The 16,323-nt window shown below is 36.4% G+C and overlaps 1 protein-coding gene across 3 annotated transcripts in view; it reads left to right on the top strand.

Moving 5' to 3' along the window:
• The window catches only part of ZNF292 (zinc finger protein 292), a 57,881-nt gene extending 43,964 nt beyond the window's left edge, over positions 1–13,917 (top strand). For all 3 annotated transcript variants that reach the window (XM_067294021.1, XM_067294022.1, XM_067294023.1), the window contains 3 exons: positions 3,013–3,149; positions 4,430–4,571; positions 6,293–13,917. In XM_067294021.1, coding sequence (XP_067150122.1) covers positions 3,013–3,149; positions 4,430–4,571; positions 6,293–13,483 — 7,470 coding nt within the window. In that variant the 3' untranslated portion in view covers positions 13,484–13,917. The remainder of the gene's footprint in view (positions 1–3,012; positions 3,150–4,429; positions 4,572–6,292) is intronic.
• The last annotated feature ends 2,406 nt before the right edge of the window (positions 13,918–16,323 follow it).

The following is a 16,323-nucleotide window of genomic DNA, read 5'->3' as shown; positions in this document are numbered from 1 at the left end:
AAAAAATAAAGAAATTTTTTAGACTTCTTTCTTTAAATAAGAATAAAGACACTAGTCATGATTAGGCTATTTTTGTTTAGAAAAGGGTTTGCTTTAAAATACTATTTAAAATACTTTCATTATCTTTTTTTCTTTAAGGCTCTCTTAAACTGATTAATAATGACTCTTGATTAAAACACTTGTGGAAGTGTAATATTAGGTTGCTAATAGGCATTTTCGGGCTCTACCACAGCATTACATTTGATTTTGCTCAAAGTATTTTCTGTCTCTGCCTCAGTTTCTGTCCGTAAAATGGAGATAATGGTTTTTCCACTGTTATTATTTGAACCGTAAATTTTGTATACTAATTAGTACATGGAATGTGGTGTTTTAGGTACTACTTTCAATACAGGGCATAAATGTAGCCTTTTTTGACCCAAGTGCCTACGTCAGGAAATCACATTTAACTTCTATTAGGAGGTAAAATTGAAGATATAATCAGGTATTTTGTCTAGTTAGAAATATGAAATTCTTCTTACTTAAATATGAGAGTCAAGAGATGACAACTTTGCTCTTCTGCATTCCTCCAGCTGGCATCTTCATAGCTCACACCACCCCAAAATTTTACCTGAGCTTTTTTCCTTTTTATGATGCTATGCTTCTGCAATTGTCAGTTTGCTTGACTGTATGCATCACTCTGCTGTTTCTTTGTTTCTGTCATTTTATGTTCATAATAAATAAGCAATTAAGCATGCTGAAATTGCTCTTTAAGAGTTAGAAGGATGGAAATTACACAATGATTGTTAGAAAAGCTTCCTACTATCTATTTAAATTTGGCCAGATTCACAGCTGTTGTGAGTATGCACAAGTTGTATTTTTTCCCACTGGAGACATTCTGGATGTAGATTAAATGCTAAGATTACCCTTCACACTGGACATGCTCTTGTAAAGCTGAGTCAGGTCAGCTCAGGCTGCTCTAGGCCCTGCCAGAACAGGCAGAGGAATCCTAGCAGGAACTCCACAGGAGAAGCTGTGACTGGACCTGTGCAACCTTGTGCTCCTTTACTAAATACTCTCATTGGAAGTGGAAATTTCTGGCCCTGCAAACATGCTTCCTTCATTACTCATCCCTATCATGTTCCCAAAATACTATGGGCTTGATCAGTGAATGAATCTTGGATCCCGTAGAGAAAAGGAATGAGTAGCCATGTTTCTTAGTATGTCACAACACACAGTAAAGCTGGAATTGAGTTATCACAGATAACCTAGTTCAGGTATTCCCCAGTCTTAGATTGCTTGGCTTTGCAGCCTCAACTGAAGAATTGTTTGCAGTATTACTAATTATCCTGGAAAGTTTATAAATCACAAACCGAAGGCAGATACACAGTTAACATCTCAAAGTAGACTTCTGAACTGAAAAGGATAGCCACTTCATAGTGTGAGAACAGTGAGAAAATGGGAAATAAAAGTAAGTACAAGAAGTACACCTCACTCCTTAGTGGTATGGAAATTTTGATATCCATTCAGAATAGGCAGAAAAGTAGTATTTGAGCTCACTTTCAGCTTGGATTAGGCAATAATTAACTTCAAAAATGTGAAGAATTCAAATCTGCAGTATGTGAAATGCCTAGACTGACAGACTTGATGGCTGGACCTGTACAGACCTTTGCTGCAAACTGGGTCCCTTAGAAACTCTTAAGAGGCTGGAAGAACATCTCAGAAAAAAGTATCCCTTTATTATAAGGCTGAGTTCTCATATTCTTTCTTAAGCTTTTAACTAACGGTCCCTGTCTGAGACAGGGTGCTGAGCAGTGCAGACATTTGGTCTAATTACTGTGGCAGTTATGTTTATCCATCCTCTTTGAGGACTTAAGAATTGCAGTTTTCTTTAGAAGGTGGCTTTGAGATTATTAAATCTCAAATGATGTTTAGTGAAGGGTTATTAGTAAAGTAACAAAGTGTAAATTCAGGGCCTGAGTTGCTGTACTCTTCAAAACTGTAGTTTGATTGCTGCATCAATAGCTGGATACCATGGTGCTAAATCAGACTGTACTGCTGCCTTATCCAAGTACTAAAGTGTCTGGTTATTTGGATTGGGGTTTCTGTTTCTAACTTTGGGTTTTATTACAGTTTCTCAAGAGACTTTTAACAGTGTTGTTGGAATAGTTGTTATTCAACTGCCAGTGTCAAAGAATAAGTGCAGGCTTGTCCTGCCACATGTGCTAACTGATGTAATCAAACCAGTCTGCTGAGAGGCAAAATAGACAGTAGTTAATATATTAACGATGCTCTTTCAGTGCTAATACTACTGTCCAATACTACTGGGTGTCTGTGGTTTTTCCATTGTTTTGCTACAAAACTAAGTGCTTAAAATGTGGCTTGAACAAATAAGTTATGCTACAGAGATAGTAATATTCTTCTAGAAAAGCATTCAGTTGATCTACTTCTTGCTATACAGCTTCTTTTGTCTTTTAATCTTTTTATTGATTTTTATTGATTTTTGGAAAAAATCAATTTATTGGAAAAAAATCTATTTATTTGTCTTTTTATTGATTTTTTTGAAAATACTGGAACATTCATGTTAATAGTCATTAATCGTCCAGCTGTTGTATTAGAGAAGTAGTAACATCAGTGACTACTAAACTGAGTTAGATGGGGAAATTGAGGTAAAAGTCTTTCTGTGTTAGGCTGCAATTTAAAGTTCTGTATCTGCTTGTTGCATTTGTCATGTGTGCGTAGTATATAAGAATGATTAATGCTGTACTTTAAAATGTTTAGGTGAGTGGGACAGTAGACACAAGTCTAATGTCTTTGAGACACAGGCTTTTATATTCACTTTACAAAAGTTTTTTTTTTTGGTGGCATAATCAATTTTGACACTCAGTTATCTAGAAAAGCACTGATCAAGAGATAAGCTTGAAAATGTTCACTAAATTCTAAATTACTGTCTTTTTATAAAGGATCAGATTAACGTTTGACTGCAAGTGAAACCACTTGCTTAGTCTCAATCTTGTTTTCTTTCCTCCCTTCCAGATTGCAGAAGTAGATTGCAAAGATGCTCTAGAAATGATTTGTAACCTAGAATCTGACGGAGATGAAAAAAGTGCTCTAATTTTATGTGCAGCATTTTTATCTCGCCAGCTGCAGCAAGGAGAGATGTACTGTGCCTGGTGAGTTTGTTTTTTGCTAATGGAAATAAAATTAGTTTTGGCAACATATAGCTGATACATAAGCTGTAAGTTAACATTCTTTATTCTTTAAAATCTATGGGCTAAACAGGAAGGAGATCAGGCTCTTGGAAAGCTTAAAAAGAAAAAGTATTTGATATGATTAGCTTTTTATGGGAGTTTGAAGGCAGCACCGTATGATGAGGCATTAACAAACAACAGGAGCTGTTTAATAGTTTTTCTTGACAATAATATTATGCTGTAGAAATGAGGAATTTAATATCTGCAGGCAGCTAGTCAGCATTATGATGAATTTCTGCACTGGGAACAGAATGCTAGCATTGGAAAAATAGATTTTTGCATAAGATACTTTTCCCTACTGTCCTTATTTTGTAACACAAAATTCTTTCCTCTGAGAAACTTCTGGAAAGGAAGTTACAACAAAAGTAATAAGCTTGCTAAAATTACTTGTTGTTTAAGACTTGATTTCCCTGCTCTGGGAACAAATAATGGGTCTTTGTTGAGAGATATTTGAGCTGTTAGACACTGAACTTCCAACTGCTAACAGTTCAGTTGGGCTTCCAAACCTGTACAATTCCTGACAGATCTGCAGTGCTCTTCTATGTGTGCAGCAGCAGTAGGACGTCTAATGCAGGGCTTTGCGTTAACAGATTCTGCTTAAGTTTGGGGTTTACATCATCCCACAATATTTTAAACACTCTTGACTATTTACACCTAAGGAGGGCCTAGCATTTGGGAAACTACTAATAACTTGGAATTAAGTGGTAAGTTAATATAGATAGAGTAGTAGTATTTGTCTTTTGGGACTAATTTCACACTAAATCACAGTTAGATTCAGCTCTTAGAGCAGCTGAAGAAAAATGTATCTACTACAGAGAAAAGCTATCCCACTGGAGCTGTTGGTAATTACCAGGAATTCAGAAACGTAAAATTCAAGTCTGTGGAGTAAAGCGTAAACTACTTGGTAAGATTTTTTTCAATAGAGAATCATGTGTCTGTAAATTTTGTAGTATAATTTGTCACAGTACTGATTTTATTCTGATCTATTCTTCTAGAATTGAGTCATTGAGATAATTTTGAAAATTAGATATTAATAATGAGGGTATATTCTTAAAGAACTTATATCTATAAAAGAAGGTATGAAGAAATTCAGATTTTTCTTCTCCAAGGGGCAAAATAGAAACTCTTCTCAACCGTGCATTTCTTGTGATTAGATTTTGTGGTAGCATTGCTGTTCTTGAAATATTTTTCTCTTTTTCTAGGGAACTGACTCTTTTCTGGAGTAAACTGCAGCAAAGGGTAGAGCCTTCTGTTCCAGTGTATCTAGAGAGATGTCGTCAACTTTCTGTATTAACTAAGACTGTTTATCACATTTTCTTCCTGATTAAAGTAATTAATTCAGAGGTAAGGAAACTCCTGAAAGAACTTTTTTTTATTACACTTTTTATGGAACTCTAAACAGGAAGACTTATTAAAGCTGCTTAGACATTCGGTTTCTGAGTGTAGAATCAGCTTTGGGGCAATCATAATTGGTTTTAAGAAAGACCTTTGCAGCTTCCTCCTGTAGGCAAACTATAAGCTGATTCATTTTAAGTCATTCCAACTTTTATGCTCCTTTGGAAAAAAAAAAAAAAGGGGGGGGGAGGGGGGAGTAAACAGAAGAGCTGGATGCCACTACTGAGATGAAGGAAAAATCTAAAGGTGAGGTTTATAGCCTCCTACTGTTGTCCATGTCCTCTAAATGAGATAGTTTCTATTAGGAGATCCTAATATTCCTCTTCGTTATTTTTAGTATTTCAAATATTACAGAAAATGGCAAGGGAAAGCTTGTGAGGAGAGGAAATGAAGGCTGTATATTAACATATAAACAAACTATAAAAAGCAAAAACAAATCCTTTTTGATCTGCCCCTAAGAATACAATTTGTTTTGATAAATGAAATGCTTTCCTTTTGTGGACTTAGATCTTATGTTGTATTCTAAACTCAGTTCATATATCTCAGCTAACCTTGTCATCAAATTTTCCTAGTCTCCTCTCATTAGTAGTTGTGCTATTTAACATTTATAGTTTTAAATCTAGCTCTTTCTTAACCTTTCAATTTGAGGAATTTTGTAGTTTTATATATTTATTCTAAGAATAAAAATTGTTCTTACGTGATGTTCTGGTATGGCTAAGCACTGGCTTCCAATCTTAAAGATGATTTTTTCAAGGATCTGAACTAAATTGGAGAGAGGAGGGGGGAGGAAAACAATTTCACAGAGGATTGTGATATTAAGAGCTCTGTCTGCTCCATGTCATACTGATTTTTCCTCAGTGAGCAGTAGATCATTTTACTGATGCAGAAATTTGATACCGTATGGGTAGTAGTGTTGTGCATTTGTAAATACCCTGGACTTTATTTTCATGTATACCAAAGCCTCTCTGCTCTTCCTTGGCAGCATAAAGGGACTGTAAAGTGAACGTAAACGTAACTTACTTTGTCAGGGATATAAATGAGAAAAGGCTATCTACATGACCTTTGAAATCCTTAAGTGATGGAACATTTAACTATACAATATTTTCAGTTGGAATAAAGCCTTGTGTTCAAAGTCATTAGACTTTGAAGTGGCATAATCTTTAAAAATAAAAATAAACCTTTACACTTCAAGTAAGTGATGCTCGGATTATGGGGCTTTTTGAAAATCATATGCTTCTCTTACTTTACCTGTAAGACTGTCTATCATTTCAATTCTACCTAGTGTTAACTTAATGCCCAGTAGAAACTCATCTCAAATAATTTTGACGTACTTGGCCGGCTTTATTTGGTGCAAAAGGCTCAATGTTGCTCTAATATAAACTCTGAACAACTCTAGCATGCAATCCTAAAGTCATCAAACCAAACAGAACATGGAGTTAATTCATATTTAAGTTGTATGTAAACTTTTAAATTTTTTTAGTAGCATGAAGACAAATTATGCAACTTAAGGAACAGCATTTAAAGACCAGTCACTATGCTTCTTAAAATGCATGTTATAAAACTCCAGGTGTATTTTTCTGACACTTAGGATTGAATAATGATACCTTGTATTTACAGATACAAAAAGGGTTATGATAGGCTGAGTTACTGAATTTAGTCCTGCTTTACAGATCGATAGTGCTGGACTTGCAACCTGCATTGAACTGTGTGTGAAAGCATTGCGCTTGGAATCCAGTGAAAATACAGATGTCAAGATATCTATTTGCAAGACTATCTCCTGCTTGCTTCCAGATGATTTGGAGGTTAAACGTGCTTGTCAGCTGAGTGAATTTCTTCTTGAACCTACTGTGGATGCATATTATGCTGTTGAAATGCTATATAATCAGCCTGACCAGAAGTATGATGAAGAGAATCTTCCAATACCAAATTCATTGCGCTGTGAGCTCTTACTTGTACTGAAAACTCAGTGGCCTTTTGATCCAGAATTCTGGGACTGGAAAACTCTAAAGCGTCAGTGTCTCGCATTGATGGGGGAGGAGGCATCCATCGTGTCTTCAATAGATGAACTAAATGACAGCGAAGTTTATGAGAAGGTTGAGGATTGCCAAGAAGACAATAAAGAAACTTCCATGAATGGGCTTGCTGGCAGTTTTGATGAAGCTACAAGTCTTCTTAAAGGTATCAGAGATGAAAAGCAGAAAAAGAGAGAAATTAAAAAACTCAGAGAGAGGGGGTTCATATCAGCTAGATTTAGGAACTGGCAAGCTTATATGCAGTATTGCGTGTTATGCGACAAAGAATTCCTAGGTCATAGAATAGTTAGACATGCACAGAAACATTATAAAGATGGAATTTACAGTTGCCCTATTTGTGCCCAAAATTTTAATTCTAAAGAAAGCTTTGTTCCCCATGTAACTTTGCATGTTAAAAAATCCAGCAAAGAGAGATTGGCTGCTATGAAACCACTGAGAAGACTGGGAAGACCTCCTAAAATAGTAACTGCCAATGAGGATCAGAAAACTGATTCCATATCAAAACAGGAACAGCGGCCCATTAAGAAGAACAGTCTGTATTCAACAGACTTCATTGTATTTAATGATAACGATGGCTCAGATGATGAAAATGATGATAAAGATAAACCTTATGTACCAGAGATAGTGCCAGTTCAAAAGACACTACCTATTAATGAATTCACCTGCCCTGTAACATTTTGTAAAAAAGGCTTTAAATATTTTAAAAATCTAATAGCACATGCAAAGGGGCATAAAGACAATGAAGAAGCTAAACGTTTTCTTGAAATGCAAAGCAAAAAAGTGATTTGCCAGTACTGTAGACGACATTTCGTAAGTGTTACTCACCTGAACGATCACCTACAAATGCACTGTGGCAGCAAGCCTTATATCTGCATACAAATGAAATGTAAGGCTGGTTTTAACAGTTATGCTGAGCTGCTGACTCATAGGAAAGAGCATCAAGTCTTTAGAGCAAAGTGTATGTTTCCTAAATGTGGCAGAGTGTTTTCTGAAGCATATTTACTCTATGATCATGAAGCACAACACTATAATACTTACACCTGCAAATTCACTGGCTGTGGAAAAGTGTACCGTTCTCAGAACGAACTGGAAAAGCATGTTGAAGATCACAACAAGCAGCCTGAAAAAGTGCAACAGCCTGAAGGCCAGACTAATCAAACTGATCTTAGTCAACCTTCTAAAGTTAATGAAAATACTGATGGCATTTCTGTTAAAGAAGAATTGACATCTCCTCCAGCTGACAATCAAAGTAGTTTTACCGAAGGAGAAAACCATGTCTGGGATCAAGTCAAAGCAGCACCAGTAGGGACTGAAAGCGCAAATGTATCAGCAAGCTTACTGAGGCAAAGCGATTCCTTGCCAAATGTTGGTTCAGAGCAGTCTACTACAGGTTCAGTGAAGACAGAAGCAGCAATTCCAGCAAGCAGTGTTAAGCTGCCTGCTGTTAACCAGAAGGTCCGAGATGATAACTTTGTAAAACGAGGTAAATTGGCAACTACTACTGATAAAGTAGATACCAGTAAATCTGGAACCCAGCAGTTGTGCTCATCAGTTGATTCTTGTCTTCCAGTTTTCCAAGAGAGAAAGGAAGAAGGCTGTCTCAGTCAGTCCCAGAATATTCAAAATATTTCTGTGAGTTCAGAAGCACTAAAACCAGAAGCTCTTGAATCAAAAAGCTTAGAAAGACAAGTGAGTGTTGTAAATCCATTCAGCACGCAGAATCAAACAGGATATCGAAACAGCGTACCCATTTCCAAACTTGAAATTGAAGACAGTATTAAGGCTGCAGCTAATCTGTATAACCTGCCTTTAAAGACTTTAGAGAGTATTACATTTATTCCATCACAGCCTAGCATAAATAGTTCTTTAGTTCCAGCTGTGTCAGCAGCAGCCCCAATTCAGAAATTTAATTGTCAAGTTGAAGGGTGTACTCGAACATACAACTCATCACAGAGCATTGGCAAACATATGAAGGCAGCACACCCTGATCAATATGCTGCATTTAAAATGCAACGTAAAAATAAGAAACCTCGAAAATCCAGCAGTTTGCAAAATATGCCAAATGATGGAAAGATTGTGTATTTTATGCCATCACAAGTGGGCAATCCGAGTAGTGCTGCTTTTACTGCACAAAACAAAACTAGTTTGAATCCCACCTGTTCCAGTCAAGTGCAACATATCTCGAGTACGCTTTTCCCAGCCCACCTGGAAAAATTGACTAATCCTGTGTTGCCTACAGTGGAAAGTGTCATAAATCCAAGTTTGTCTACTCGTATTAAAAGTGAGCCTGAGAGTGTTTTATGTTCCCAAATGGAAAATTTGTCTGGTGCAACTTTACCTACCCAGTTGGAAGATCTGGCAAAAACAGTTATGCCTTTGAATATTGATGGCAGTTCAGATCCTTTTCTTCCTTTGCCTGTGGAAAACGGTCCAATGTCTCTCTTTCCTTCAACAGGAGAGAATGCTCCAAATTCAGTCTTCTCACAACTGGAAAATAATACAAATAACTTTTCATCACACCTAGAAGGAAACACTAGTTCTGTTTTCCCAAAAGAGGAAACTGTTGATCAAATATTTCCCTCACGAGTGAGTAGTGAAAATAGCTTCAACGAAACTAGTTTGCAACATCCAACTTCAGAAAAGGTGAAAAAAGATCATGGCCGGGGTCCAAATGGGAAAGAAAGGAAGCCAAAGCACAACAAGCGGGCAAAATGGCCAGCAATAATTCGGGATGGCAAATTTATCTGTAGCAGGTGTTTCAGAGTTTTTACTAATCCTAGATCACTTGGTGGTCACTTATCGAAGAGGTCATATTGTAAGCCTCTTGAAGGATCAGAAATTTCTTCAGAAGCTCTGCAAGCTAATGGACAGTCTTTGCTTGCCAGTATGATTCTTTCTTCAAATTCATTAAATTTGCAGCAACCGCAGGAGTCTACCTTCAATCCAGAATCGTGTTTTAAAGATCCATCATTCCTGCAGTTGCTTGCAACTGAAAATCGTTCCACAGCCTTACTGCAGACTATGTTTCCTCGGGCCAATGTGACTAACTTTAATACCAGTGGGAATGAGGAAGGAAATCAAATTATAAAACAAGCCTTGGAAACTGCAGGCATCCCAAGTACCTTTGATAACACAGAAGTACTTCCACATGTAGTTACAACAAGTTGCACCACTGGTACGACTCAAATAAATGCAGCTGTTCTCCCCAGTTCAACTGTGTCACCTCTGTTGCAGACAGTTTGTAGCCCAAATACCCTGCTAACAGACCAAAACAGGACCCTAAATGCCAAAATTCCTTCAATAAATGAATGCAAGACTTTGCCTGTTTTTGCAACAGATGATTTAATGCTAAAGACTATTGAAAATAGCTTATGTTCTAGCTCATTTTCTAATACTGTTGCAGCAGCACAAAATTTTGCAGGGAATAGTTCACGAGTTTCAGTTATAAGTAGTCCCAAGAATACAGGATCAAGTAACTTGAATAAGAAGGGAACCAGTGCTTCAAAGAGGAAGAGAAAAGCAACCACGCCCTTGCTTGCACCTAACACATCACAGAAAGTAATAGTAAATAATGTAACAACGATAGGACTTCTACCCAAAAGCACTGAAGCAAATGTGCAAATACAGGGAGATAATTTTCAGTCAAACTTGCTGGCAAATTGTGATTCTCAAGCGGCAGTGGAAAATCTCACACAGAAACTAAATAATGTTGACAATCAATTATTCATGGCCAGTATCAAAGAGAATTTCAAAACGGATCTTGAGACTCATACAACGTTAACCCCTTTAACAGTAAAAACTGAAAATGGAGATTCCCAAATGATGGCTGTAAATCCTTGCGTACAAGCAAATCCTGACGAACAGATTTCAGAAGACAATGTTATTCAGAACTTTGAAAAAACTCTTGAAATAATTAAAACTGCCATGAACTCACAAATACTTGAAGTAAAAACTGAAATTCAGGATACCGTCGCAGCTTCAGCACAGAACTCACAAGTAAATAATGGACAGACCTCTTCAGCAAGTTCTTCGCTTAATGTAAAATTACCCACTCACGCGCAGTTTGCAGTGCATGCAGGGAGTGTCACCACTGCAAAGAGTAACTCTACTCAGTCTGAAACATCTCAAAAGGACGATACTCAAATATTGGAAATTTTGGAGGGCTTGCAGAAATTGAAACTAGAAAATGATTCATCCATTCAGATCTCTGAGAATGTTTCCCAGTGCCCTCCAGCAGATACACTAGCACCAGCACTTCCTGTTGTATCAACCGAAAATAAACCCCTCATCCAGACACCTTCAGAGACAAGTAACATTCAGTTTAGTGACAAAGTTCATAAGCCTTTTGTATGTCAGGATCAAGGCTGCAATTACAGTGCTATGACAAAAGATGCATTATTTAAACACTATGGCAAGGTTCATCAGTACACTGCAGAAATGATACTAGAAATTAAGAAACATCAACTGAAGTATGCCCCATTTAAATGTGTTGTAACTACCTGTCCAAAAACATTCACAAGAAACTCTAATCTCCGAGCACACTGTCAGCTTGTGCATCACTTTACAACAGAGGAGATGGTAAAATTAAAAATTAAAAGACCTTATGGCAGAAGATCTCAAAATGAAACTGTAAACACAGCCCCACGACCTGTTGAAATAAAGAATTTGCAGACACTAATAATGGAAGATAAAATTGCAGCTCCATTGGTCAAAGAAGCTCAGATAAAGGAAGCTGTAGAGCCTGTAAAAGTCTTAGAAAAACTACTACCAGAAAAAAATATTCCTGAAAGACTGGAAAAGCCTCCCCAAGTGGTTTCCCTTCCGCCAGACCAACATAATGCAGCATTGCTTGGTAATATACAGACACAACCAAAAGTACGCAAAGTTAGGAGGTACAGAAAGGAAAAAGAGGAAAGAAAACGTAGGAAGCCTGTAACAAAATCTCTAGAGTTTTCTACTAGATACAGCCCGTACAGACCATATCGATGTGTCCATCAGGGCTGCTTTGCAGCTTTTACAATACAACAGAATTTGATTCTTCATTATCAAGCTGTGCACAAATCAGACCTTCCTGCATTCTCTGCCGAGGTGGAGGAAGAGAACGAGGCAAGTAAGGAAGAACACAATGAGGCTGAAACTAAACCCACTGTTAGAGAGTTCAGGTGTGAGGTGAGTGACTGCTCGCGAATATTTCAGGAGGTTACTAGCTTGATACAGCATTATATGAAGCTTCATGACATGACCCCTGAGGAAATTGGAAACATGAAATCAGCCCTAGATGGAGGAAGGTTTTCTTGTGATCAGTCTCACTGTAAGTCTTCGTTTACGGCATATTTTAACTACATTATACATCTTGAGACAGATCATAATATTAAGATCAGGCCAAACAAAGTAGAAGAAGATGGCATATTCAAGTGCGACTGTGAAGGCTGTGACCGTATTTATGCTACTAGATCTAACCTCCTAAGGCATATTTTTAATAAACATAATGACAAGCATAAAGATCATCTAATAAGACCCAGGAGACTGACACCAGGTCAGGAAAACATTTCAAGTAAGGCAAATCAGGAGAAACCATTGAAGTCTAAACAGAGAGGATTGAAACACCGATCAGGAAAAGAAGGTAACAGGCTGTCAGTGAAAACAAAACGAAAGAAAAGTGTTAACTTGGAAAGCAAAAATTCAAAAGCAATGCAAATTCAAGAAAGTAAGGCTTATTCACTGAAATGTGGAAAGCACGTGTATTCAATAAAGGCTAGAAATGATGCTTTATCTGAATGTACAAGCAGATTTGTAACACAGTATCCATGTATGATAAAGGGATGTTCATCAGTAGTTACAAGTGAAAGTAACATTATAAGACATTATAAATGTCACAAGTTGTCCAAGGCATTTACTTCACAACACAGAAATCTCCTTATTGTATCTAAAAAGCACTCTGTGTCACAAGTAAAGGAAGCATCCTGTGAGCAAGAGGAGACTAATAAAAAAAGTGATGTGAAAGAGCCTGAACCAACCTTGTTAGCGAGCAGTAATGATTCAAGTACATCTACGTTACTACAAAATGAAACTGAAAAAGGTGAGAAGGATGAAGTGGATGAACTTACAGAACTATTCATTACTAAACTGATTAATGAGGATTGCTCAAGTGCTGAAAATCAAGCAAAAATCTCTTCCAGTGTAAATAATGACTTGCAGGAAAACAGCTCCTGCCACTCAGAAAAGCAAAAATCAAACAACTTAAAAAGAGCAAACAAAGAAAAAAATGTGTCTCAGAATAAAAGGAGGAGAACTGAGAAAACTGAGGAGATGCATCCCATTGAATTGAGTAGCATGCCTAGGGAGGAAGAGACTGCTGTTGCTATTCAAACGGCTGAAGAGCAACCTGCAGCATTTGACTGGAGTTCATTTAAGCCCATGGGTTTTGAAGTCTCATTCCTCAAGTTTCTCGAAGAGTCTGCTGTGAAGCAAAAGAAAAACACAGAAAGAGACTACCATAGCAGTGGAACCAAAAAAGGATCTCATTCGAACTCGCGAAAAACCAACGAGAAAACCTCCTTAGCAAGTAATAATGTCACTTGGTCATGTTCTGAAACTGAAACCCTGGTACAGTTTGCCAATCCATCACAACTTCAGTGTAGTGATAATGTAAAAATAGTTTTAGACAAGACTCTTAAAGACTGCACTGAGCTTGTGTTGAAGCAACTTCAGGAAATGAAACCTACCGTCAGTTTGAAAAAACTTGAAGGACATTGGGGGGATAATCCAGAGGCTACAGCTACAAAAGAAATTGTTATGGATAACGAGGAAGGGGAATCAAAATACTGAAAACCTAATGTGTTTAACCATGACCTGTAATACATCTTTATTTTGAATAGGAAGCCATCAAGCATGCTAGTAACTGTGGAGCTCTTTTATTTTGAAGTGATTTAATCTAGCAAAAAACATGACATCAGTCATGTAAATTTCTTATTTGTTTTTATCCCTATGGGACTTGAAGAACAGAATAATTGCTTCAGTTTTGTAAATACTTGATCAAAACCTCAACTTTCTATCAAATTGTCCTTTCCATGAACTAAATCTTTGTGAATTGTCTGTGATTGGTATCTCTCACCAGGTCACTGCTCATGTATAACAGTACTCTTTATTTGTAGATACATCTTTTTGTATATATTTATTATTGTAAATCATTTGCTGCCACCAGCAGTCTGTAAGTCTAAACTATTAAATGACACATTTATATTCGGAATTTTAATTTGTAACTAAGTGACCGAGTTTTTAAAACTGTCCTTTAATCATTTTAAATTAAGAACTTTTGAACTAAAACTAGATAAGTCTGCCATATCCAGTTTATTTTGCATAAAGCATTTATTTACAGGAGAGGAGCTGGATGAGATCACATTTCATAGATTAAACATGTACTGACACTCTCATTTTTGTAAATTTTAACATCCAGTATCTTTGGATGATATTCATATGTAGTTAACTCATAAATATAATAGTTTTCTTATAGCTACATTTTTCATTGCTTTTAATTGGATACAAAGCATTTATGATTCCATAATAAAAATGGAAATGTGAATAAAAATAGTTTGCTACATTGAAGATTTAAAACAATATTTGGTATTAAAGATCCGTTGTGAATGTGATAGAAAATTAGTAGTGTGGAGCAGTGTATATATTTGAGGTGGTGATTTGTGAAGTAGCCCAGTATTGCCTTAAATAAAATCACATTTCATTTCTTGTTTTATACATGTGATCTTATAAAGGTTATTTTTGTTTCTGTAACTTAGATTGGTGTATAGCTTAATTTTTGTTAAAAAAAAACAAAAAACAAAAAACTCAGAAACCGTTTTTGTAAATAGTGAGTTTATAAAACAGATGGTTTATTTTGATAATACCAATTTGGTATCTATCTATAAAATACATGAGTCCTTATGCCATACCGTTTAAAACTGAATAAACAGGGCACTTTCTGAAAGGGAAGTGAGATTGTGATCTTAAAGATAAACTAATCGGTTGTATTCTGTTGATGGTATAGGTTCTCTCTGCACTCTTTTTCCTCTTGCTGACTGTATTTGGCAACACTTTTGCCGCCTCTGTATTTTCCACACTGGAATGAGCCTCAGAAGCAGTGCCACTTGTAGTAACTGGGATTTGAGTGATTTCTCTGTATGCTGCTAACTGAAATGACAGGTATCCAGTTTGTTTAGTAACCAAAAGAATAAATACATTAGTAGGAGCTGTCAGTATCCAAGAATCTACAATGTTGTTTTTAAATTTAATATATGATTATGCTCAACTCAAACAGGACAAGCCAGCTGGATTGTGTGGTATCAAAAACTTTACTTGGATTCTTCTCATTACTGGATGTGACCTACCTTCAGTAGCATAAAATAGTCTTTATTTTGGGAGAGATTGGCTTGATTTTTTCTATTAACTTGTCTTGCCATGTAAACCTTTGCATTAAAAGCTACATTTGATTGCTTTTAAACTATCCACCTGTAATCTTTGACAGTTTACTTGAATATTAATTCAGAGAGCGCATTCATACAACAAAATGAAGTGACCTTTTTTGAGAGTGAAGATTATGTATGAAAAGGCTGAAGGAAAACAGCATTTCAACTTTGAGAACAGTCTTTTTTGCTACATGGTCTTAAATTGCATACTTCCTCACAAAATGACATGCGTCTATTTGAACTGAGTTCTTAAGCTGCTGTAACTTTTCTTCTGAGTGACTAAACTGTTAATTCTGTGAAGCAAAGGTGTGATCTGAAAATGATAAATGCAAAACAAATGCCAACATTTTAAAACTAGGAGGAATCATTATAATTATATGATGCTATGTTCTACGTAACGGAGACCACCTGGTTTTCCTTGCATGAATTCCTTTTAGATGTCAACAGCCATGATTGTAGGGAGGGTTGAGGGCGGACAACCTCATCTGGAAAGGATCCAGAAACCCCACCTGAAATCTGTTGTTTTCGGATGCACCTAACTATTACAGTCATTGTCAACAGACCTCACAATTTTTTTTTTTTAAGATCTGTTAATACCTTTTTTGTTATGTAAATTAAATAGTCTCAACATTAACATTCCCAATTATATATATTGCAACATTTGCACTTTTTAGACTAAATGAGAATAGCATACAAATATTAGGTACACAGTGCTATACTAGGATGCTATTAAAAAAAAGGGGGGGGGAATCTCTTGTCATAAACATTCAGGAAATAATTTCTGTTTGGGATCTGAATTTCTGAGAAAGAAAATTTTAACATTCCATCATTATTCTTATCCCAATTAATCCAATTTTAATTTGTGAATATCAGTGGGGGTGCTGTACCAGTATAGTCACTGTCCTTCATTGCACATTCCCTGTTAGATGGATACTGACAGCCTGTTCAACAGATAATCCACTAGGGGTTTTTGTTTTTCTTCTAAAAAAAAAAAAAACTATTTTAAACTCAAAATTGACAGAAGGAATGTTAAGTGGGTTTGACTTAAGATGTCATGTGCTGCAGAGGGTATTTTAGTTTGGTGAAGCAACCGACAAAAAGTTCCTGATGTAATAGACTACTTCGGTATTTTCATTTAGATATCTTTACCTTGAGTGATGTATATGCTGCGTGACATAATTCTGGAGGTGTGCCTGAGCTGGCAGCTGA

Source organism: Apteryx mantelli, chromosome 3 (assembly GCF_036417845.1).
Source record: "Apteryx mantelli isolate bAptMan1 chromosome 3, bAptMan1.hap1, whole genome shotgun sequence".
Lineage (NCBI taxonomy): Eukaryota > Metazoa > Chordata > Aves > Apterygiformes > Apterygidae > Apteryx > Apteryx mantelli.
This window is presented reverse-complemented; position numbering and strand designations above follow the sequence as displayed.